The sequence below is a fragment of the Scyliorhinus canicula genome, chromosome 5 (assembly GCF_902713615.1).
Source record: "Scyliorhinus canicula chromosome 5, sScyCan1.1, whole genome shotgun sequence".
NCBI classification, from domain to species: Eukaryota; Metazoa; Chordata; class Chondrichthyes; order Carcharhiniformes; family Scyliorhinidae; genus Scyliorhinus; species Scyliorhinus canicula.
Genome location: NC_052150.1, coordinates 116,990,751 through 117,013,977, shown reverse-complemented (window position 1 = coordinate 117,013,977; position 23,227 = coordinate 116,990,751). Strand labels below are relative to the sequence as shown.

Genomic DNA, 23,227 nt, shown 5'->3' with positions numbered 1-23,227 from the left:
ATATAAATGCGCATTGGATAAATTGTTTTAACACACAAGTTATATGAAATATTTAAGATTTCTGGAATTAAAGTCTGATGGTTATTGTGATCGTGCCAGTCATACTATTTGCTACTGAACTGTGTTAGGAGATATGGGAAACTGCAGGATGAGTCGGTTCAGCTCTATCATCACCCACTCTCACGTCAGTTTACAGATATCCATACCGTGAAATGCATTAAATCAAAGGGATCTGTACACTACAAAAAATGTAATCAATTTCAGTGGGCATCGTCTTTGATCCTGTAGTGGCTTTGTCTCGGATATATGCATTAGAAACAGCATTATTCAAATTTCCAAACACAACATTTTTTTCAAATTATTCAAAAGACTGAACACAAAAGTTCTTCTTCCCCTGTACCATTTGAAATATGTAACAATAGTTTACCATAGCAGTGCTTTAGAAATAAAGCAAAGTGGAATGGCAAAAATTTACAGTGGTCCACTCAAGCCCTACATGTGTGAAGGAAAATAACTAAACTAAACCAATACAGGCTTGGCCAATATTTTCATTGGTGGTTGGAGGGGGGATGAAAAGAAACAGTTTGTCAAGTGAACAAAAACAATGAGTAATAAAGAAATATGAATATTAAGCGTGTAATAGGGTGAGTGTATGTGTTTCCAGCTCACTCGCAGAGTGGATGAAAGTGCATGATGATGTGTGTGGGTGAGAGTGAATGATAATCCTGAAACTGAGAGAGCCAGATTAATGGACACATTCTGTCCCCGCATTCTCACACCTCTCACGTCACCGCCTCGCCACAACACTTACACTCACATATCAGGGTGGCACAGTGGTTCTCACTGCTGCCTCACAGTGCCAGGGACCTGCAATCAATTCTGGCCTTGGGTGACTGTCTGTGTGGAGCCTGCACGTTCTCCCCATGTCTGCGTGGGTTTCCTCCGGGTGCTCCAGTTTTCTTCCACAGTCCACAAATGTGCAGGTGAGGTGGATTGGCCATGCAACATTGTCACTCAGTGTCCAAAAATTCTACCATCCCCACACTGTCACCCCCGCCACAGAAACTACGGCCTGCCTCACACATTCTATCTCCTCTTCTTCCCCCTCACATGCTCTCCCTCCCCTCACATTCTCTCTTTCTCACCTCACATTCTCTCGCCTCTCATTGTCTCTCATTCACTCTCTCCCCTCACACACTCTCTCTTCTCTCGCCCTCCCCTGACACTCACTCTCTCTCTTCACACTTACTCTCTCTCTATCCCCGTCACACACTCTCCCTCTCACTCACTCTCACTCTGTCTCCCTCCCCTGACACTCACTCTCTCCCTCCCACCCCTCACAATCACTCCCTCCCTCCCTCACACTCACTCTCTCTCTCCCCCCTCAAACTCACTCTCTCTCTCTTTCCCTGTCACACTCACTCTCTCTCTCCCCTTCACACTCACTCTCTCTCCTTCACACTCACTCTCTCTCTACCCCTTCACACTCACTCTCTCTCTCCCCCTCACACTCTTTATACCCCTTCACACTCACTTACTCTCCCTCCCCGCCACATTCACCGTCTCTCCCCCTTCAGTCATACTTTATCTCTCTCTTTCTCTCTCTCTCCCCTTCACACTCATTCTCTCTCCCCCTTCACACTCACTCTCTATTTCCCCTCAAACTCACTCTCTCTCTCTCTTTCCCTGTCACATTCACTCTCTCTCTCTCCCCTTCACACTCACTCTCTCTCTCCCCCTTCACACTCACTCTCTCTCTCCCCCTTCACACTCACTCTCTCTCTCTCCCCCTTCACACTCACTCTCTCTCTCCCCTTCACACTCACTCTCTCTCTCCCCTTCACACTGACTCTCTCTCCCCCTTCACACTCACTCTCTCTCTCCCCCTTCACACTCACTCTCTCTCTCCCCTTCACACTGACTCTCTCTCTCCCCCTTCACACTCACTCTCTCTCTCTCCCCTTCACACTCACTCCCTCTCTCCCCCTTCACATTGACTCTCTCTCTCCCTTCACACTCACTCTTTCCCCTTCACACTCACTTACTCCCTCTCCCCGCCATATTCACTCTCTCTCTCCCCCTTCAGACTCACTTTCTCTCTCTCCCCATCACACTCACTCTCTCTCTCCCCATCACACTCACTCTCTCTCTCCCCCTCACACTCACTCTCTCTCTCCCCCTCACACTCTCTCTCCCCTTCACACTCACTCTCTCTCTCCCCCTCACACTCTCTCCCCTTCACACTCACTCTCTCTCTCCCCCTCACACTCTCTCCCCTTCACACTCTCTCTCCCCCTTCACACTTACACTCTCTCTCTCCCCTCACACTCATTCTCTCTCCCCCTTCACACTCACTCTCTATTTCCCCTCAAACTCACTCTCTCTCTCTCTTTCCCTGTCACATTCACTCTCTCTCTCTCCCCTTCACACTCACTCTCTCTCTCTCCCCCTTCACACTCACTCTCTCTCTCCCCCTTCACACTCACTCTCTCTCTCCCCCCTTCACACTCACTCTCTCTCTCCCCTTCACACTCACTCTCTCTCTCCCCTTCACACTGACTCTCTCTCCCCCCTTCACACTCACTCTCTCTCTCCCCCTTCACACTCACTCTCTCTCTCCCCTTCACACTGACTCTCTCTCTCCCCCTTCACACTCACTCTCTCTCTCTCCCCTTCACACTCACTCCCTCTCTCCCCCTTCACATTGACTCTCTCTCTCCCTTCACACTCACTCTTTCCCCTTCACACTCACTTACTCCCTCTCCCCGCCATATTCACTCTCTCTCTCCCCCTTCAGACTCACTTTCTCTCTCTCCCCATCACACTCACTCTCTCTCTCCCCTCACACTCACTCTCTCTACTCCCCCTCCCCTCACACTCACTCTCTCTCTCCCCCTCACACTCTCTCCCCTTCACACTCACTCTCTCTCTCCCCCCTCACACTCTCTCTCCCCCTTCACACTCACTCTCTCTCTCCCCCTCACACTCTCTCCCCTTCACACTCTCTCTCCCCCTTCACACTTACACTCTCTCTCTCCCCTCACACTCATTCTCTCTACCCTCACACTCTCTCTACCCCTTCACACTCACTCACTCTCTCCCCCGCCACATTCACTCTCTCTCCCCCTTCACACTCACTCTCTCTCTCCCTGCCACATTCACTCTCTCCCCCTTTACACTCACTCTCTCTCTCCCCTTCACTCACTCTCTCGCCCTCACACTCTCTCTCCCCCCTTCACACTCTCTCTCTCCCCCTTCACACTCACTCTCTCACTCTCCTCCCTCACCTCTCTCTCTCCCCCCTTCACTCACTCTCTCTCTCCCCCTTCACACTCACTCTCTCCCCCTTCCCCTCACTCTCTCTCTCTCCCCTTCACACTCACTCTCTCTCTCTCCCCTTCACACTCACTCTCTCTCTCCCCCTTCACACTCACTCTCTCTTCACACTCACTCTCTCTCCCCTTCACACTCACTCTCTCTCTCCCCCTTCACACTCACTCTCTCTCTCCCCCTTCACACTCACTCTCTCTCTCTCCCCTTCACACTCACTCCCTCTCTCCCCCCTTCACATTGACTCTCTCTCTCCCTTCACACTCACTCTTTCCCCTTCACACTCACTTACTCCCTCTCCCCGCCATATTCACTCTCTCTCTCCCCCTTCAGACTCACTTTCTCTCTCTCCCCATCACACTCACTCTCTCTCTCCCCATCACACTCACTCTCTCTCTCTCCCTCACACTCATTCTCTCTCTCCCCCTCACACTCACTCTCTCTCTCCCCCTCACACTCTCTCCCCTTCACACTCACTCTCTCTCTCCCCCTCACACTCTCTCCCCTTCACACTCTCTCTCCCCCTTCACACTTACACTCTCTCTCTCCCCTCACACTCATTCTCTCTACCCCTCACACTCTCTCTACCCCTTCACACTCACTCACTCTCTCTCCCCGCCACATTCACTCTCTCTCCCCCTTCACACTCACTCTCTCTCTCCCTGCCACATTCACTCTCTCCCCCTTTACACTCACTCTCTCTCTCCCCTTCACTCACTCTCTCGCCCTCACACTCTCTCTCTCTATCCCCCTTCACACTCACTCACTCTCTCTCCCCGCCACATTCACTCTCTCTCACCCCCTTCAGACTCACTCTCTCTCTCTCCCCTTCACACTAATTCTCTCTCTCTCCCCTACTCACACACTCTCTCTCTCCCCTTCACACACACTCTCTCTCTCCCCTTCACACACACTCTCTCTCTCTCCCCTTCTCACACACTCTCTCTCTCCCCTTCACACTCACTCTCTCTCTCTCTCTCCCCTTCACACTCTCTCTCTCCCTCTCTCTCTCTCCCCTTCACACTCTCTCTCTCTCCCCTTCACACTCACTCTCTCTCACCCCTTCACACACTCTCTCTACCCCTTCACACTCTCCCCCTCACACTCTCACCCTCACACTCACTCTCTCCCCCTCACACTCCCTCTCTCTTCCCCTTCACACTCACTCTCTCTCTCCCACTCGCACACTCTCCCCCCTTGCTCACTCTCCCTCTCGCACTCACTCTCTCAATCTCCTCACACTCACTCTCTCCCTTCCACACTGCCTTTCTCTCCCCCTCACTCTCGCCCCCTCACACTCACTCTCTCTCCCCCTTCACACTCACTCTCTCTCTCCCCCTCACACTCTCTCCCCTTCACACTCTCTCCCCCTTCACACTTACACTCTCTCTCCCCTCACACTCATTCTCTCTACCCCTCACTCTCTCTACCCCTTCACACTCACTCACTCTCTCTCCCCGCCACATTCACTCTCTCTCCCCCTTCACACTCACTCTCTCTCTCCCTGCCACATTCACTCTCTCCCCCTTTACACTCACTCTCTCTCTCCCCTTCACTCACTCTCTCCCCCTCACACTCCCTGCCCTGACACTCTCTCTACCCCCTTCACACTCACTCACTCTCTCTCTCCGCTACATTCACTCTCTCTCTCCCCTTCAGACTCACTCTCTCTCTCTCCCCTTCACTCTCTCTCTCCCCTTCACACTCTCTCTCTCCCCTTCACACTCACTTTCTCTCTCTCCCTTCACACTCACTCTCTCTCTCGCCCCTTCATTCACACTCTCTCTCTCTCTCTCTCCCCCTTCACACTCACTCTGTTTCCCCTTCACACTCACTCTGTCTCCTCTTCACACTCACCCTGTCTCCTCTTCACACTCACTTTCTCTTTCTCCCCTTCACACTCACTCTCTTTCCCTTCACACTCACTCTCTCTACCCCTTCACACTCTCTCTCTCCCCCTTCACACTCACTCTGTCTCCCCTTCACACTCTCTCCCGTTCACACATTCTCTCCCCCTCACACTCACCCTCACTCTCCCCTTCACACTCTCCCTCTCTCTACCCCTTCACACACACTCTCTCTCTCTCCCCTTCACACTCTCTCTCTCTGCCCCTCACACTCACTCTCTCTCCCCTTCACACTCACTCTCTCTCTCCCCTTCACACACACTCTCTCTCTCTCTCCCTCTTATCATTTACTCTGTCTCCCCCCCCCTCTCACTCTCTCCCCCTCACACTCTCTCTCCCCCTCACACTCTCCCTCTCTCTCCCTCTCCCCCTCACACTCTCTCTCTCTCTCTCCCCCTCCCCTTCACACTCTCTCTCTCCCCCCTCACACTCTCTCTCTCTCCCCCTCACACTCTCTCTCTCCCCCTCACACTCTCTCTCTCTCTCCCCCTCACACTCTCTCTCTCTCTCCCCCTCACACTCTCTCTCTCTCCCCCTCACACTCTCTCTCTCTCCCCCTCACACTCTCTCTCTCTCCCCCTCACACTCTCTCTCTCTCTCCCCCTCACACTCTCTCTCTCTCCCCCTCACACTCTCTCTCTCTCCCCCTCACACTCTCTCTCTCTCTCCCCCTTCACACTCACTCTCTCTCTCCCCTTCTCACACACTCTCTCTCTCCCCTTCACACTCACTCTCTCTCTCTCTCCCCTTCACACTCTCTCTCTCTCCCCCTCACACTCTCTCTCTCTCTCCCCCTTCACACTCACTCACTCTCTCTCCCCCTTCACACTCACTCACTCTCTCCCCGCCACATTCACTCTCTCTCACCCCCTTCAGACTCACTCTCTCCCCTTCACACTAATTCTCTCTCTCTCCCCTTCACACTCACTCTCTCTCTCTCCCCTTCTCACACTCTCTCTCTCCCCTTCACACACACTCTCTCTCTCCCCTTCACACTCACTCTCTCTCTCTCCCCTTCTCACACACTCTCTCTCTCCCCTTCACACTCACTCTCTCTCTCTCTCTCCCCTTCACACTCTCTCTCTCCCCTTCACACTCTCTCTCTCCCTCTCTCTCTCCCCCCCTTCACACTCACTCTCTCTCACCCCTTCACACACTCTCTCACCCCTTCACACACTCTCGCCCCTCACACTCACTCTCTCTACCCCTTCACACTCACTCTCTCTCTCCCACTCGCACACTCTCCCCCCTTGCTCACTCTCCCTCTCGCACTCACTCTCTCAATCTCCTCACACTCACTCTCTCCCCCTCACACTGCCTTTCTCTCCCCCTCACTCTCGCCCCCTCACACTCACTCTCTCTCCCCCTTCACACTACCTCTCTCTCTATCCCGTCACACACAATCTCTCTCTCCCCTTCACACTCACTCTCTCTCCTCCTTCACACTCGCTCTCCTCCTTCACACTCACTCTCTCTCCTCCTTCACACTCACTCTCTCTCCTCCCTCACACTCACTCTCTCTCCCCTTCACACTCACTCTCTCTCCCCTTTCACACACACTCGCTCCCCTTCACACTCGCTCTCTCTCCTCCTTAAGAGTCATTCTCTCCTCCCTCACATCACTCTCTCCTCCCTCACACTCACTCTCTCCCCCCTCACACTCACGCTCTCCTCCCTCACACTCACGCTCTCTCCTCCCTCACACTCACACTCTCTCCTCCCTCACACTCTCTCCCTCGCATTCACTCTCCCTCTCCCCCTAGCACTCACTCGCTTCCCCTCACATTCCCTCTCTCCCCCTCACACTCTCTCGCTCTCTCTGCCCCCTCACACTCACTCTCTTTCCCCCCTCGCCTTCCCTCTCTCTCCCCACTCGCATTCCCTCTCTCTCTCATCACTCGTGTTCCCTCTCTCTCTTCCCCATCGTATTCCCTCTCTCTCTCTCCCCATCGCATTCCCTCTCTGCCTCTTCCCTTCCCCTCACGCTCTCTCTTTCCCTTCCCCTCACACTCTCTCTCCCCTCACACTTGCTCTCACCCCTCACACTCACCCTCCATCACTCCCTCTCCCCTTGCTCTCCATCTTCTTCCCCTCACACTCCCTATCTCCCCTCACACTCCCTACGACAATCAACAATGGTTTCAGATCTTCATTAGACTTTTAATGTCAGATTTGTTATTGAATTCAAATTCCACCTTCTGCCCTGAAAGGCTTCTAATCCAGGTCCCCATAGCATTACCCTGGGTTTCTGGATTACTAATCCAGTGACAATACCATTAAACCACTGCCTCCCCCATTTGTTGCATTTCCTGGCTACTATCTCGGACTCATCCAACTGTATCTAAATTGGTCTGCAAAGTTATCTGTTTACAGTTTTTTCATCACCTGTGTCAGGATTTCTCAAACTTTTCAGAAGTCTAATTACCATCAGCATTAACTGCGACTCCCTCAACAAAGGCAAGGTGATTTGCCAAGCAGGGCCTTTCCTTACCTTGTAATAATACAGATGGTGGCCACATCATCCTTATCCAATGCCTCTCAGTTATCCATCTCAGCTACACTTGCTGCTGTAGGTGTCCAGTCATGCCTGTTTGATCATAGATAAAGCATCTCGAGAAATGGCTTCTTCTATCACCCTCCAGAGTGTCCCTAGGGTTTAGACCCTTGGCATCCACCTCTCCCTTATCTACGTGGATAACATTATCGACATAGGTCAGTTTCCATTGGCGCATTGTTAACATCCACCTTCAACTCTTCTCCAACATTTATCTTGATTGCTTTGCTGCTCATGTTTTCAGATTGCCTGTCCGACAAAGTCTTGGATAAGCCATAATTTCATCTCACTAAACATTGGGAAGACTTAAAGCCAAGTCAACAGCTGCTGCCACAAACTCCAAACTTTTGTTACCAATTACATTACCAGAGACCCATAATTGTGGAAGTCCCACACTTCCCCTCCTCGGCCACTATCTCAGTCTGAAATCACATAGGCTGCTTATTGTCTACTTCACTACCACAGTCCTTGTGCCATCTGATCTGTGGCTTTGACATGTGCAAGCTTGACTATTCAAATGATTTTTGGGTTGGCCTACTATCTTCCATCCTCTGTAAACAACAGCCCATCCAAAGCACTGCTACCCATACCCTGTCACACACCAGCCAGTCTGCTTGCCTATCAGTTCTGTTATTGCTGACCTATAATTTAAAAATTCTGAACCTTGTTTTCAAATCCTTCTATGTACCTGTTCCTCCATATCTCTGTAATCTTCTTCAGTCCCATAATTCTCTGAAATATCAGGCTCATCTAATTCTGGGGTCTTGAGCAGTCCTGATTTTAATTGCTCCACTTCACCATTGGTGACCATAAGATCTAGAACTCGCTCACTGCACCTTTCCGTCTTTTGACCTTGATTTCCTTCTCAGGACACTTCTTGAAACCTAGCTCATTGACATGACTTTTAGCCATCTACACTAATATCGCCTATGTGACTCAGTGTCCAATTTTGCTTCATAATATCCGGTGCGATGTTTCACATGAAAGATGCTGTATAAATATAACCTATTGTTCTTAGCCTTTTGATCAAGCTTGTAATCACCTGTCCTAATATTTTTAATTCCACCAACTCCCATGGTGAGATTTGAACCTATGTCCCACAGCATTAGCCTAGGTCTCTGGATAGCTATACCAGTGACATTACCAGATGCCACCGCTTCCACCTAAAATTCCGGATGTGTTTATGGAAATTAAAACGCGGAGGCCAGCCAAGAGAGCGCTGCAGTGGTCAAATCCAGAGGTAAGAAAGGCATGGATGAGGTCTTAGTAGAAGATCAGCTGAGGCAGGGTGGAATGAGTAATATTACAAAAGTAGGAGGTTTTAGGAATACCACAGATGGTCAGAAGCTCATATTGGGGTCAAATATGACACCAAGATAACAAACAGTCAGGTTCAACCTCAGAGAATTTCACGGGAGAGATATAAGTGTAACATGGGTCTTGAAGGAGGTGGAGAAAGTCAAAGAAGTCCAGAGAAGGAATTCCACAGCATAGAGCCTGGAGAGTTGCCAAATAGTGAGGTACGGTGAGTGGGGTGCACGAGTCCCAATCTCAGCTGTAGATCAAGGTGTTTGCTGTGGGTTGTGCTGAATCCCAGACTATGCTGGCACTATCATCCAGAGGTGCTGTAGCTTCTCATTTATGTGTGCTGTTAGGGCAATTTACCAGTTAACAGGTCAAGTAAAATAGTTTTCTCCTGTGATTTCCCTGACACACACCAGCAAATGTCCAAGTTACCAACACACAACCCATGTTTTACCATATATTCAATTGAATGAATGGAAAAGTGGAGGATTGGCACACGATTTCCTGATTTGCACTCGTGGAAATGGTCCACAAAGAAAAATGTGCCCCACCATGTCATGAAGCAATTATTCATTCCAATTGTCAATTCAGATTTCAGACCAGATGGGCAATACTGATTTATATTTGTTCTATTGAAACGACTATTAACATAATTATTCTATTTTCTGTTATCCTTTCATCACTTTCCTCACATATTTCCACAGCTGTAAATTTGAACAAAACCATTACATTAGCTCTTGTTGACTCCAGTTAGATAATTTTGCTGAGTACTTCTCTGCTTCATATACTGTCTAATTCATAGAATTTTTTTCATAGAATTTACAGTGCAGAAGGAGGCCACTCAGCCCATCGAGTCTGCACCGGCTCTTGGAAAGAGCACCCTACCCGAGGTCAACACCTCCACCCTATCCCCATAACCCAGTAACCCCACCCAACACTAAGGGCAATTTTGGACACTAAGGGCAATGTATCATGGCCAATCCACCCAACCTGCACATCTTTGGACTGTGGGAGGAAACCGGAGCACCCGGAGGAAACCCACGCACACACGGGAAGGATGTGCAGACTCTGCACAGACAGTGACCCAAGCCGGGAATCGAACCTGGGACCCTGGAGCTGTGAAGCAATTGCGCTATCCATAATGCTACCGTACTGTCCAAATTTTTTTTTTTTTTTGAAAGCCAAGGGCCGCCGCTCCCTTCCCCGCCCCCAAGCAGGCTTCGCGATCTGACTCTTGCGTTTGCTGGTGGCCATTCATTGCCCCTCTTTAATTTCTTTGTGCTTGGCGCAGCTGGAGGCAGCCGGAGCACCCGGGCAGGAACCGACCCGCCCCAGCTGGACACACATGGACCACCTACTTTTTTACCTATTCGGTGCATGATGGAAAATAGCTAAACCAGATAAATCTATTGAACATTAATAAAATGCATCTGTTTCCTACCCGATATTGGCTGGTTTCTTTTACTGAAACGAAGATTGAGGGATGGTTTCCAGGGCATGGCCCATGGCGCAGTCTTCAATGTGAATGTGCACGACTTAGCACTAAGCAGAGGTAGAAGTGGCGAGACATTTGTTAACCAGTGGCCGATGCGCCTGTAATTATAAATTGTAAAAATCTATGTAACGTTTTGGTACTGAGCAAGCTGGTCTGAGCCTGAGTAATAGATATGATATAGATATAGAGAAATACAGCACAGAACAGGCCCTTCGGCCCACGATGTTGTGCCGAACTTTTGTCCTAGGTTAATCATAGAATTCTGGACACTAAGGGCAATTTATCATGGCCAATCCACCCAACCTGCACATCTTTGGACTGTGGGAGGAAACCGGAGTACCCGGAGGAAACCCACGCACACACGGGGAGGATGTGCAGACTCCACACAGACAGTGACCCAAGTCGAAATCGAACTTGGGACCCTGGAGCTGTGAAGCAATTGTGCTATCCACAATGCTACTGTGCTTCCCTTAAAATAGGAGAGAAAAAAAAGACAGAATTCCAACTCTTGTTTTCTATTCAGTAATTGCTGCTAGGAGGTTCTTGTGCATGGAAAGGATTATTCTTGATCTTTTTTGCTCATGTCTCTAAGTGATGAAGAAGCCTGACATTCACTGTCTCAGTTTACAGATGTGTGATTAATGTAGAAATCATTATATATTATATTTTATTTTCTGTTGCAGTAATATTATTAAAAATTATGGTGGAAAATACATACAGGCAGTGAGTCTGCTAAAGCTGTAATTAAAGATTTTGGAAAATGTGAGGTAATCATTCATCCCAATCACTTACTTGGTTACAGGATAATCGCATCATATTTTGATTACTAGAAATCTCCTGGAGTCTAGATAATTTATATGGGATTGTATTTAGTCCAAGCTACAGCTCATGTAACTTAGTGAGACAGATGATGGAATTAATGGGATGAGCCAGGTCAGTCTGTAGTTTTGCAGTCTGTTATAGGATTTTACGTTTAAAAGTAGTTTTTCCAAATGCTGTTAGGTTGAGCAGAAGTGTACTGGATCTGCTCTTGAAAGGAACTCGGTCCAAAGGTTTCTACACAGCTAAGCAAGTAGCCTGTTTTGTTAACTGTATTTCTAAGTCGCATTTGAACTGTATTGGGTTGCTTAATTGGAATTAGTGGCAGGTGTATACAGTAAGTTCAAGTTTTTCCTTTTCTTTAAGAATTGGCTAACTAAGCTATTTTGTTGATGTTAATGTGGCTAATTCTGTGTTTGAATTAAAGTTTGCTTTAACATAAAAGATGTCCATTGATCAGAATCATCACTCCTGGGGTTGAGTATCCTTTCCTCACAGTTTTATAAATAGAAACATTGTTTGGAGTTCTCATCCGATATCTTAACAAAAGTTGGGATCTGGTCCTGTTGCCTAATAGATGAATGATGTGGAGATGCCGGCGTTGGACTGGGGTGAGCACAGTAAGAAGTCTAACAATACCAGGTTAAAGTCCAACAGGTTTGTTTCAAACACGAGCTTTCGGAGCACTGCTCCTTCCTCAGGTAAATGGAGAGGTATGTTCCAAAAACATTTATATAGACAAAGTCAGAGATGCCAGACAATGCTTGGAATGCGAGCATTTGCGGGTAATCAAATCATTACAGATCCAGAGAGGTAATCCCAGGTTAAAGAGGTGTGAATTGTCTCAAGCCAGGACAGTTGGTAGGATTTTGCAAGTCCAGGCCAGATGGTGGGGGTGAATGTAATGCGACATGAATCCAAGATCCCGGTTGAGGCCGCACTCATGCGTGCGGAACTTAGCTATAAGTTTTTGCTCGGCAATTCTGCGTTGTCGCGTGTCCTGAAGACCGCCTTGGAGAACGCTTACCCGGAGTTCAGAGGCTGAATGCCCCTGACTGCTGAAGTGTTCCCCGACTGGAAGGGAACATTCCTGCCTGGTGATTGTCGCACGATGCCCGTTCATTCGTTGTCGCAGTGTCTGCATGGTCTCGCCAATGTACCACGCTTCGGAGCATCGATCGACAGCTCCAACGCGCCACAGCATAAAACCGCATCGATCTCCTCAGAAGACAAACACGGGACACAACTGACAGAGTACCCTTCATCATCCAGTACTTTCCTGGGGCGGAGAAACGACGACATCTTCTTTGCAGCTTTCAACACATCATCAATGAAGATGAACATCTTGCCAAGGTCATCCCCACACCCCCACTACTTGCCTTCAAACAACCGCGCAACCTTAAACAAACCATTGTTTACAGCAAATTACCCAGCCTTCAGAACAGCGACCACGACACCACACAACCCTGCCAGGGCAATCTCTCCAAGACATGCCAGATCATCGACATGAATACCACCATTACACGTGGAAACACCACCTACCAGGTAGGTGGCACATACTCGTGCGACTCGACCAATGTAGTCTACCTCGTACGCTGCAGGAAAGGATGTCCCGAAGCGTGGTACATTGGCGAGACCATGCAGACACTGCGACAACGAATGAACGGGCATCGTGCGACAATCACCAGGCAGGAATGTTCCCTTCCAGTCGGGGAACACTTCAGCAGTCAGGAGCATTCAGCCTCTGAACTCCGGGTAAGCGTTCTCCAAGGCGGTCTTCAGGACACGCGACAACGCAGAATTGCCGAGCAAAAACTTATAACTAAGTTCCGCACGCATGAGTGCGGCCTCAACCGGGATCTTGGATTCATGTCGCATTATTTACCCCCCACCATCTGGCCTGGACTTGCAAAATCCTACTAACTGTCCTGGCTTCAGACAATTCACACCTCTTTTAACCTGGGATTACCCCCTATCTCTGGATCAGTAATGATTTGATTACCCGCAAATGCTCGCATTCCAAGCATTGTCTGGCATCTCTGACTTTGTCTATATAAATGTTTCTGGAACATACCTCTCCATTCATCTGAGGAAGGAGCAGTGCTCCGAAAGCTCGTGTTTGAAACAAACCTGTTGGACTTTAACCTGGTGTTGTAAGACTTCTTACTAATAGATGAAGAATAACTGATTGGGCAAGTTAACAAAAAATAGCTACAACAGTGAACTCTCAAGCCGCAGTATATTGTCTTCAGGATTGGGAAAAAACTGGCAGGGCAAAAAAAAAACATTGCAATTACAAAAAAATCCATATCCCCTTCAGCAATGGAGAATGTTAAACCAATCAAAGTTTCCAAGCTCAGATATCAACAGAAATGAAATGCTTTGGAAACTCCTGAATAGAAGATGATAACTTAAAAGCTCAGCTTCCCTAACATAATACATTCAAGTAAATGTTTGTAAAAGTATGACATCATACAATGTCGTGTGCCAAAAGAGAAATGTGGGCAGCACTGCAGCACAGTGGTTAGCACTATGGCTTCACAGCGCCATGGTCTCAGGTTCGATTCCCAGCTTGGGTCACTGTCTGTGCGGAGTCTGCACAATCTCCCCGTGTCTGTGTGGGTTTCCTCCGGGTGCTCAGGTTTCCTCCCTCAAATCCTGAAAGACATGCTGTTAGGTAATTTGGACATTCTGAATTCTCCCTCTGTGGACCCGAACAGGCACCGGAATGTGGCGACTAGGGGCTTTTCACAGTAACTTCACTGCAGCGTTAATGAAAGCCTACGATAAAGATTTTTATTTTAAAAATGTTCACCCATCAGATAATTCTAATTCCAACATCTTTCAGTCGATGCTTTTTAGTTAAATTCCCTTTTATGTTCATTGATGATGCAATTAATAGTTGCCGCCATCTGTGATTCTTAAAACTATTTTACCAATTTTAAGTTTCATGTTTAACTCACAACTTAGTTGAAATATTTAAAAATTTACGATTAATACCACTGAACAATCAAATAGTTTTGAAGTATCCTATGCATTAAAGGAAATAAAAATGCACAATAGAAAGTTGGATGTTGTATTATTTTATGTAAATTGTTTAATATTTTACTTGAGTAAATTCCTTGCACCTTTTTGATAACAGAGTGTTGATTTGGATGCCTACAAAGTGGGATCAAAGACACTCTTTGAAGCAATGATGGACAGCCGAAGCTAACAAGTAGATTGCATGAATGGCCCTCCTTCATCTCAGTGGACTACAAGATTGAAATCGGGCTTGTTCATTAATCATGACCCCATGAATAAGATTAAATACATTTAATACACGCTGAATATTTCATAACGAGTTACAGAAAATGTTTATTCATTTATATATTAATAGAACTATCAACAACTCCAAATGGTAAAAACAAAGGGAATAGTTACATTTTGGAAGCAGAGGGAGTGCATGGTTCTCATAGTCAATATTGTGCGCAATCAACATACACCTCATTTATCTTCCCCTTGCTATACATGCAAATCACTTCAGTCATACCAGTAGGAAAAAATCTACTTGGACGGAAATCAGCAGAATGTGGCAACCCTGTGCGCAACAGTCAACAAAATGATTCGTGGACCGCACCCAAAACCCAGATGGGCTGCAGGTGGCCCTGGGCCTCAGGTTGCCCACCAGTGCTTTGGAGGAAAAATTATTATTTTTTAAAAAACAGGCTTTTTATTTACAGTGTTTTTCTGCAATGTTTCTCACCTCCTCTTCTCCTTGCCGGGATACAGATCCACAGGGTTGGTGACCCTACAGTGCCTCACCAGAAACGAAGGCTTGCAAAGCTGAGGTATGTAACAAATTCACTTCTACAATTTGGCAGTATCACACTCAAAGCACATTATGTGCTGTTTCCACCTCCTCGCACTGCTAAAGAAATCCAAATGTTCCCTCAATTCTTTCTCAAATACATATTCTTAACTAACTTCGTTGATCCTTTTTTTCTGTGCATGAGGATATCCAAATAAAGACATGATGTGGAGATGCCAGCATTGGAATGGGGTGAGCACAGTAAGAAGTCTTACAACACCAGGTTAAAGTCCACGGGCGCGATTCCCCACAAATGCGGAGAGTCATAAAGGCTGCCGTGAAACTGGCCGTGTTTCACGGCAGCCTCCGCGCCCCCTCACGAGACCCGATTCTCCCCCCCGGGCGGGGCTAGCAGCGCGGCCCCATGAAGCTCGCGCGCCAAGCGTCACGGCGGCTGACGCGCACGATGACGTCAGCCACGCATGCGCGGGTTGAACGGCTCCAACCCGTGCATACACGGATGGCGTCATCATGCAGATGCGTCAAACCCGCGCATGCGTGGGCCGTCATGCCCCTCAGCCGCCCCGCGGACTGATCCTGCGGGGCGGCGGAGGAACAAATAGTGCGCGGGTATCGGACCCGCTGCCCACGATCGGTGCCCACCGATCGCAGGCCCATGCCACCCTTGGCACGGCCGTGGTGTGGCCGTGCCAATCGGTGCCATGGTTGTCCGGGACGGCACTTTGCGGCCGTTTCCACGAACGGTGAGAGCAGGTGTGATTGCGTTCGTGAAAACGGCCGTAAAGGCCTGGGAACTCGGCCCATCGGCCTGGGGAGAATCGCTGTTCGCCGTAAAAAACGGCGAGCAGCGATTCGTGTCGTAGGGCGGCCGTGGGGGGGGGGGGGGGGGGAATAGCGGGAGGGTGGGAAAAATGTCGGGGAGGCCCTCCCACTATTCTCCGACCCGTCGTGGGCAGCAGAGAATCGCGCCCCACATGTTTGTTTCAAACACTAGCTTTCGGAGCTTTCAGGTGAATGAGGAAGGAGCAGTGCTCCGAAAGCTAGTGTTTGAAACAAACATGTTGGACTTTAACCTGGTGTTGTAAGACTTCTTACAAATAAAGACAAGTTATGGACAACTTTGTAGAGTAGATTTTGCTCCATTATGACACTCTTGTCTGATATATCAGTGCATTGTTGCACCACAACAAATGAGAATGGTTGAACATAGGTTCGAACATGTAATGTACTTGCAATTTGAGCATTAAAACAGAGCAGATGCAAGAGTCCAAGAAAGATATAGATGCATAGGTGGAGGGCATTTGTATAATTACATCCCATCCAGTAATTGACCAGAGAAGTCTAAAAATATTTGCCTATCCTGGCTGCTGAATAAGCAATCCAATTTTGGAGAGGCAGAAAGGGAGAATGTAATTTGAAAAGTTGTCTCAAATATGGGAACAACTGTGGACTGTTTGTTATAAGGGCTGTAATTCCATGGAGAGTGTGATCATTGAATCACAGAATCTCTACCGTGCAGAAAGAAGCCATTCGGCCCATCGTATCTGCGATGACCCTCTGAAAGAGCACCCTACATAGGCCCACTTTCCCACCCTATCCACACAAATTGCACATCCCTGGACACCAAGGGGCAATTTTAGCATGGCCAATCCACCTAACCTGCACATCTTTGGGAGGAAAGCGGAGCACCCAGATGAAACCAACGCAGACATGGTGAGAACGTGCAAACTCCACAGACAGTGACCCAATGTCAGAATTGAACCCAGGTCGCCGGCATTGTGAGGCAACAGTGCAAAGCACTGTGCCACCGTGCCGCCCTATGAGTGATAAGTATAAAAGGGGAGCAATCGTCTCTGTTGTTTAAAGTATAAGTTGCTATAAAATGAAAATAGTGTTTAGTCGATAGTGCTTATTGCAATTATTTGCAGTAAAACTTTGAACAAGTCGATAATCCATCCAGCAGGTTTCTACCGAATTGGTTGTGGAAAACAGACATGACTTAGACCTTTAACCCAAACAATGCCATCATCCAGGAGGTGCCGATGCTTTGATCTACGATGCCTCTATTTAGTTTTGTATTTGTCCTTCTGGTAAAAGAAGATGTGTATTATTAGAAGGGCATGCTGAGTACACTTTGCCTGCAGAAGCATGCCTTCTTATTGACTTTTTCCATGCCATTTTTCCCGATGGTTCTGCTCCAGACATCTAAGTTATGGCCAAATCTGGCATTAAGGTCCCCCAGAAGAATGAGCGTTTCTCTGTTTGGACTATTTTATGAACATGGTGCCCCTTTAAAATTGATACATATTGAAAAAGATTCATTGGGCAGAATGCTGCTGTGAATGTTGCTAAGCAAGTTGATGAGCCTATGGGATAACAACTGAATAATTATCAAATTATGAGTCAGGCTGGCTTCAGTAATTTTCCGAAGAGAGATTTACAATAAGTGTTATTCTACAAAATATAAATATGAAACTGATTATATTATCTGAATACTTAATTTATTATATTTTCTTACTAAGGAAATATCTCTTTCCCATCTAGATGTTAAAGGGTAAATTTTACAATTTCACACTCCAAACATAAAGGTAATCAAATGAATTCCTGATATATGCTCTCATTAAGCAAACCTTGCTGAAGCTAAAGTGGATATGAGATGACGCAGGTTATCCATTTTGTTATGCAATGTTTCTTCCATTATGTAATTTTACAAGCTAGATATTGAATAATTGATAGAGATAACTGTGGAAAAGGAATTCATTCTCTCACCATCAAGACAATATTACAGTATGTCTTTCTCAGATCCAAAGTGGCTGACCTTAGAGCTTCCCACATCGAACTCCATCTGCTACAGTTTTGCCCAATCGCTTAGTCTGGCTAAGTATTTTTGTAATTTTCTTCTTCCACCTACACAACATCTGTGCCACCCAAATTAGTGCAATCCTGGATATACAACTCTCTATTCATTCACCCAGGATATCAATACACATAGTGAAAAGCTGAGGCTCCAGTAGAGGACACTGGGGAATACCACTTGTCACAAAACACCAATCGAAGAGGTTCCCAGTTATCCCAACTCTCTGACTGTCCAACAATAACCAACACACTGACAAGGATGCCTTCATTTTCAATCTGCTTTTCACAAATATTACCTTCTGAAGAACCTTGGGGTGGATTCACCATCCAGCGATGCTGGAATTACGAATCGCGATCAGGCGGAGAATCAGGCTCCAGCTGAAAATTGAGGTCAGCGCCCAACGGAGCACCATGCTCTGGTGCCTCAATGGAGGTGTGAACGCGTTCCACAGCCCACACCGGCGTGGGCATGCAAAACGCACAGTAGCACTTGTTAACATATCATTAATGGGCCCGACCCAGTATTCTCCGGCCTCCCCCGATGCTGCACCTCCGCCAGGCTAAGTTATACTGTCACGGTTCATTTGTGGTACTTAAAAATGGGGACCGGGCGCTGTGGCTACTGAGGGTGAGGGAGGTAAGAAAAGGTTCCAAAGCCACAGCAGTGGACTGGGACTGACAATTGTGCCGCTGGCCGGGGGTGTCTGCCAGGGCTGGGTGTGTGTGAGCAGGAGACGGGCCGTGAGTTCAAGGTGTTCCCCTGGGACCGGGGCACGGTCCACCATTGCCACGGCCTGCAAGGCAGCCATCGGGCTGCAGTGCGATTGCTGCTATGGATAACGCCGGTACCACTGTCGGCAGGGATGGGTGGCGGGGTTAGAGGTGCCCCAGCGCCAGGCACGGTTGGGGTCAGGGGCGCAGTCTGGAAGGCAGGGGGTGGGGTTGGGAGTGGGAGCGTGGAGGAGGACATGCGGGGACAGGAGCTGCAGTGCAGGCCAGGGCCACCGTTTAGCCCTCTGGACCTGGATGTGTGTATAGGGCACCTGGCCATGGCATATGCTATGGGTCTTGGCATGTGATGCAAGGTGGGCTGCGCGCAGAGGGTTCAGTCACCCACTAGGTGGGGGAGGGGGCGCAATTGTGTGTTGCCGGGCCCGGGGGGGGGGGGGGGGGGGGGGGGGAGAATGTGGGACGGTCAGCCGTTGGAGCTGGTGACTCACCCTGGCCGCCCTGAAAAGGTCATGTTCCTTCTGCACTGCTGTCAGATTCTCGAGGTGGGATCCACGGTGCTCACAGCCTCTGCAACCTGCACCCAGGCCTTCATCTCAAGGCCACCTCATCTCCAGGCCCAGATCTCAAGATGGCACCTAAGCATGGTGACTCTCTGCAAGCTCTCTCCAACAGATCCTCTTCGAGTATCATACACAGCCCTGTCTGCATCAATGGGGCCGAGGTGGAGATGGTTGACAGTTTCAAATTCCTAGGTGTGCACATCACCAACAATCTGTCCTGGTCTACCCACGAAGACATTATGACCAAGAAAGTACAACAGTGCCTGTACTTGGGCACCACGGTGGCGCAGTGAGTAGCATTGCTGCCTCACGGCGCCGAGGTCCCAGGTTCGATCCCGGCTCTGGGTTACTGTCCGTGTGGAGTTTGCACATTCTCCCCCTGTTTGCGTGGGTTTCACCCCCACAACCCACAGATGTGCAGGGTAGGTGGATAGGCCACGTTAAATTGTCCCTTAATTGGAAAAATGATTTGGGTAATCTAAATTTATTTTTAAAAAGTGCCTATACTTCCTCAGGAAACTAAGGAAATTCGGCATGTCCACATTGACTCATCACTTTTTACAGCTGCACCTTAGAATGCATCCTATCTGCTGCACCACAGTCTGGTATGGCAACTGCTTGGCCCAAGACAGTAAGAAACTACAAAGAGTCGTGAACACAGCCCAGTCCATCACACAAACCTGCCTTGCATCCATTGACTCTGTCTACACCTCCCGCTGCCTTGGGAAAGTGGGCAGCATAATGAAAGTCCCCTCCCACCCGGGTTATACTCTCCTCCAACACCTTCCATTGGGCAGGAGATACAAAAGTTTGAGAACACGCATTAACAGATTCAAAAACAGCTACTTCCCCGCTATTACCAGACTTCTGAATGACCCTCTTATGTTCTGAACTGATCTCTCCATGCATCTTCTGTACTTAGTACTACACTCCATATGCTTCACCCGATGCCTATGTCTATGTATTTACATTGTGTATCTATCGTGCATCCTACGTTTTTCATGTATGGAACAATCTGTCTGGACTGTACGCAGAACAATACTTTTCACTTTACCTCGGGACACATGACAATAAACGGAAATCCAATCCTGGTTAACGTTGGCAGGTGGCAGCCTCCTTCCTACTCAAGGTAACATGGGGTTGGATTCTCCAATCCCCGAACCCAAAATCGCGTTCAGCGACAGGGCGGAGAATCTCTGATGACGCCTAAACCGGGGGCAGCGCCGCTTTCACAATGCTCCGCCCCCTGAAAAGCAGCGTACTCTCGATGTACGCGGCATGCCTTATCCATGGCCTCAGACCATTCTCTGAGGCCTGCACCACAATGCTCCCCCGTCGTGAACTCAGCGTGGCGGCTGCGGACTCAGTCCAGTGCCGCCACAGTCAGGGGAGGGGTGATCTGTGGGCAGGGGGGCTTCAATCAGGGCTGGGAGCACAGTGAGGGGGTGGTCCTGGCGCGCGATCGGCCGAACGGGGGTACTGTTTTTGCGGTCCGGGTCCCCGCGGGTTGTGACCGACATGAAGCATGGCGCGCCACTGCAGGCTGCTGCTGTGCGCATGCGCCGCCAAGGACCCGGCAATTCTGCAGGCCGTATTAGCAGCTAGAAATGACCACCGATTCCCCATTAAACCCCCCCCCCCCCCCCCCGGGAGCAGGGAATCGTTGGTTGCTTTGCGCCAGTTTTCCTGGCGTAAAACACTACTGATTTCATGCCGAGGTGGGGAAAGAATCTCCCAAACGGAGAATCCAGCCCTTGGTGTCCCGCCTCTCCTCCACAGCATCCAGCAATAAGTCTAGTTCTGTGTCCGTGAATCTCAGCACCACTCTACAGGGCTGGAATGAGTGTGTGTGTGGGGAGTGGAATTCTTCGATGCAGCTGCAGCTTGTCAGACTCTAGAGTGCCGTTCCTGACCAAAGCGAATCACACGCCAGTGTGCATTGGAATTGCACTAGTTCCATGTGGCGTGAGTGTTGGCCTATTTGCATGTCCTGAATTGCTCCAGCAGACACACCCAGATCAGGACCTGTCATTCAGTCCCACCGTCAGCACTCAAGTCTCTCAAATGGAGAATCCTGCACCTTATCTATCACCTTTTGGAAGTCCCTACAGACAATAGCCATCGACCTTCCCCCTATGCACCATGTTAGTGACAATCTCAAAAAATTCAAGTTTATTATTCAGACATGGACTACCCTTCTCAAATCCATGCACTTACATCAACTCGAACAGGTTTACTCATTTTGCCCCAGACTGCCACTGGTGTTATACTCACAGGTTTGCAGTTATACATTTTCTCTTTCATTTCCTTTTTCAATAATGTGGGGGGGGAAGAGGACCTTGTGCAACTGTACAATCAATAGACAGTTTTTGAAAAACATAATGAAAGCATCCAAAGTGTCGCCCATTTACTTTAATACCCTTCACTTGGAAACATCAGATCCTGGAGATTGATCCTTCTTAAACCTTGAGGCAAAGAGTACATAGGCATAATGGTGTGCAAGTAACCTGCACCAGTTCAATTTACTGCAAGCACCATACTAACGTCAATGGCTGCATGCATCAAGCAGAGATTCCAAATTCATAATGCCTTCGCACTGCTTAAAGCAGCACTTATCAGGCAGATGCTGGTGGTCATGCAGGAAATGTATCTAACCTTGGCACAACATGGTGAGTGTGATTTCCAAGACATTCAGATACTGCAGTGAATGCTTGGAAAAGGATGAAAAATAATGAGGGTAAAGGTCAAAATATAAAATGTCTTTGCTTCGGATGGTAGGTTCTTTAGTAGACTTCAGTTCCAGATTTTTCCTGTGGGTTCATTCAGGTATCTGGTTTCAGAGATAAACACTCACAGTCTCGCTGGAGAAAAAGTAAGACCTTGACTTTGCCTACTACTCCTGATGACATTCTTGTTGATCAATTCAGTCAGATTTTCTGTGGTTTCATGAATGCAGTATTCACCAGTTTTAGCAGCTTTCTGGAGAGGGTTATATCAGGCCGTTGCCTCTGTGCTGCCAAAATCGAAACTCAAAGTAAAACTAGCCTTGTGACTCTGACGAACATCTCAGTGGGATCAGATCTGATCACCATCTTTTACCGGGCAGAGCACCGCAGTTTAGGCCTATTCATTGGCCACCGGTCACATTAGAAAAAACGAGTCATCACTGATCTCTCCAGCTGCTGCAATCCTCTGCTTGAATTAAAGGCACAGGCCACTTTGCCTTAAAGTCACAGGTCCATTAAACATCCATGGATCAAAAATAATAATAATCTTTACTGTCATATGTAGGCTGACATTAACACTGTAATGAAGTTACTGTGAAAATCCCCTAGTCAGCACACTCCGGCCCCTGTTTGGGTACACTGAGGGAGAATTCAGAATGCCCAATTCACCGAACAGCACGTCTTTCTGGACGTGTGGGAGGAAACCCACGTGAGGGCTTAAGTGGGTCGGTGCAGACTCGATGGGCCAAATGGCCTCCTTCTGCAATGTGTGTTCTATGTTATATCTGCCAGATGATGGCACGCCTGACACCATGGGGGAATTGGGAGAATAACTGCTCCCGGTGGCCGTCAAGGTGATGGTCGCCCTGTACATCTACGCCACGGGGTCCTGCCAGGCATCGAGTGGGACCTGTCCGGGATCTCACAGACCTTGGTGCACAGGAGCATCCGACCCATCACGAGGCCCTATATGCCCAGGCGGCTCAATGCATCCATTTCAGTGTGGACTGAGCCCACCAAAATGTCCGGGTAGTGGGGTTCGCCACCATCGTCGAGATGCCTCGGGTCCTGTGGGTGATCGACAGGATGCAGCCACTATGAGCACATGCGGATAACTGCCCTCTGTACACAA

The 23,227-nt window shown here is 48.5% G+C and overlaps 1 protein-coding gene across 1 annotated transcript in view; it reads right to left on the bottom strand.

The window, feature by feature from the left end:
• si:dkey-256h2.1 (uncharacterized protein LOC337520 homolog) overlaps positions 1–23,227 on the bottom strand; it is a 322,407-nt gene that overhangs the window by 138,779 nt on the left and 160,401 nt on the right. The window contains exon 8 of the mRNA XM_038797529.1: positions 10,538–10,689. Within this exon, the coding sequence (XP_038653457.1) occupies positions 10,538–10,689 (152 nt within the window). The remainder of the gene's footprint in view (positions 1–10,537; positions 10,690–23,227) is intronic.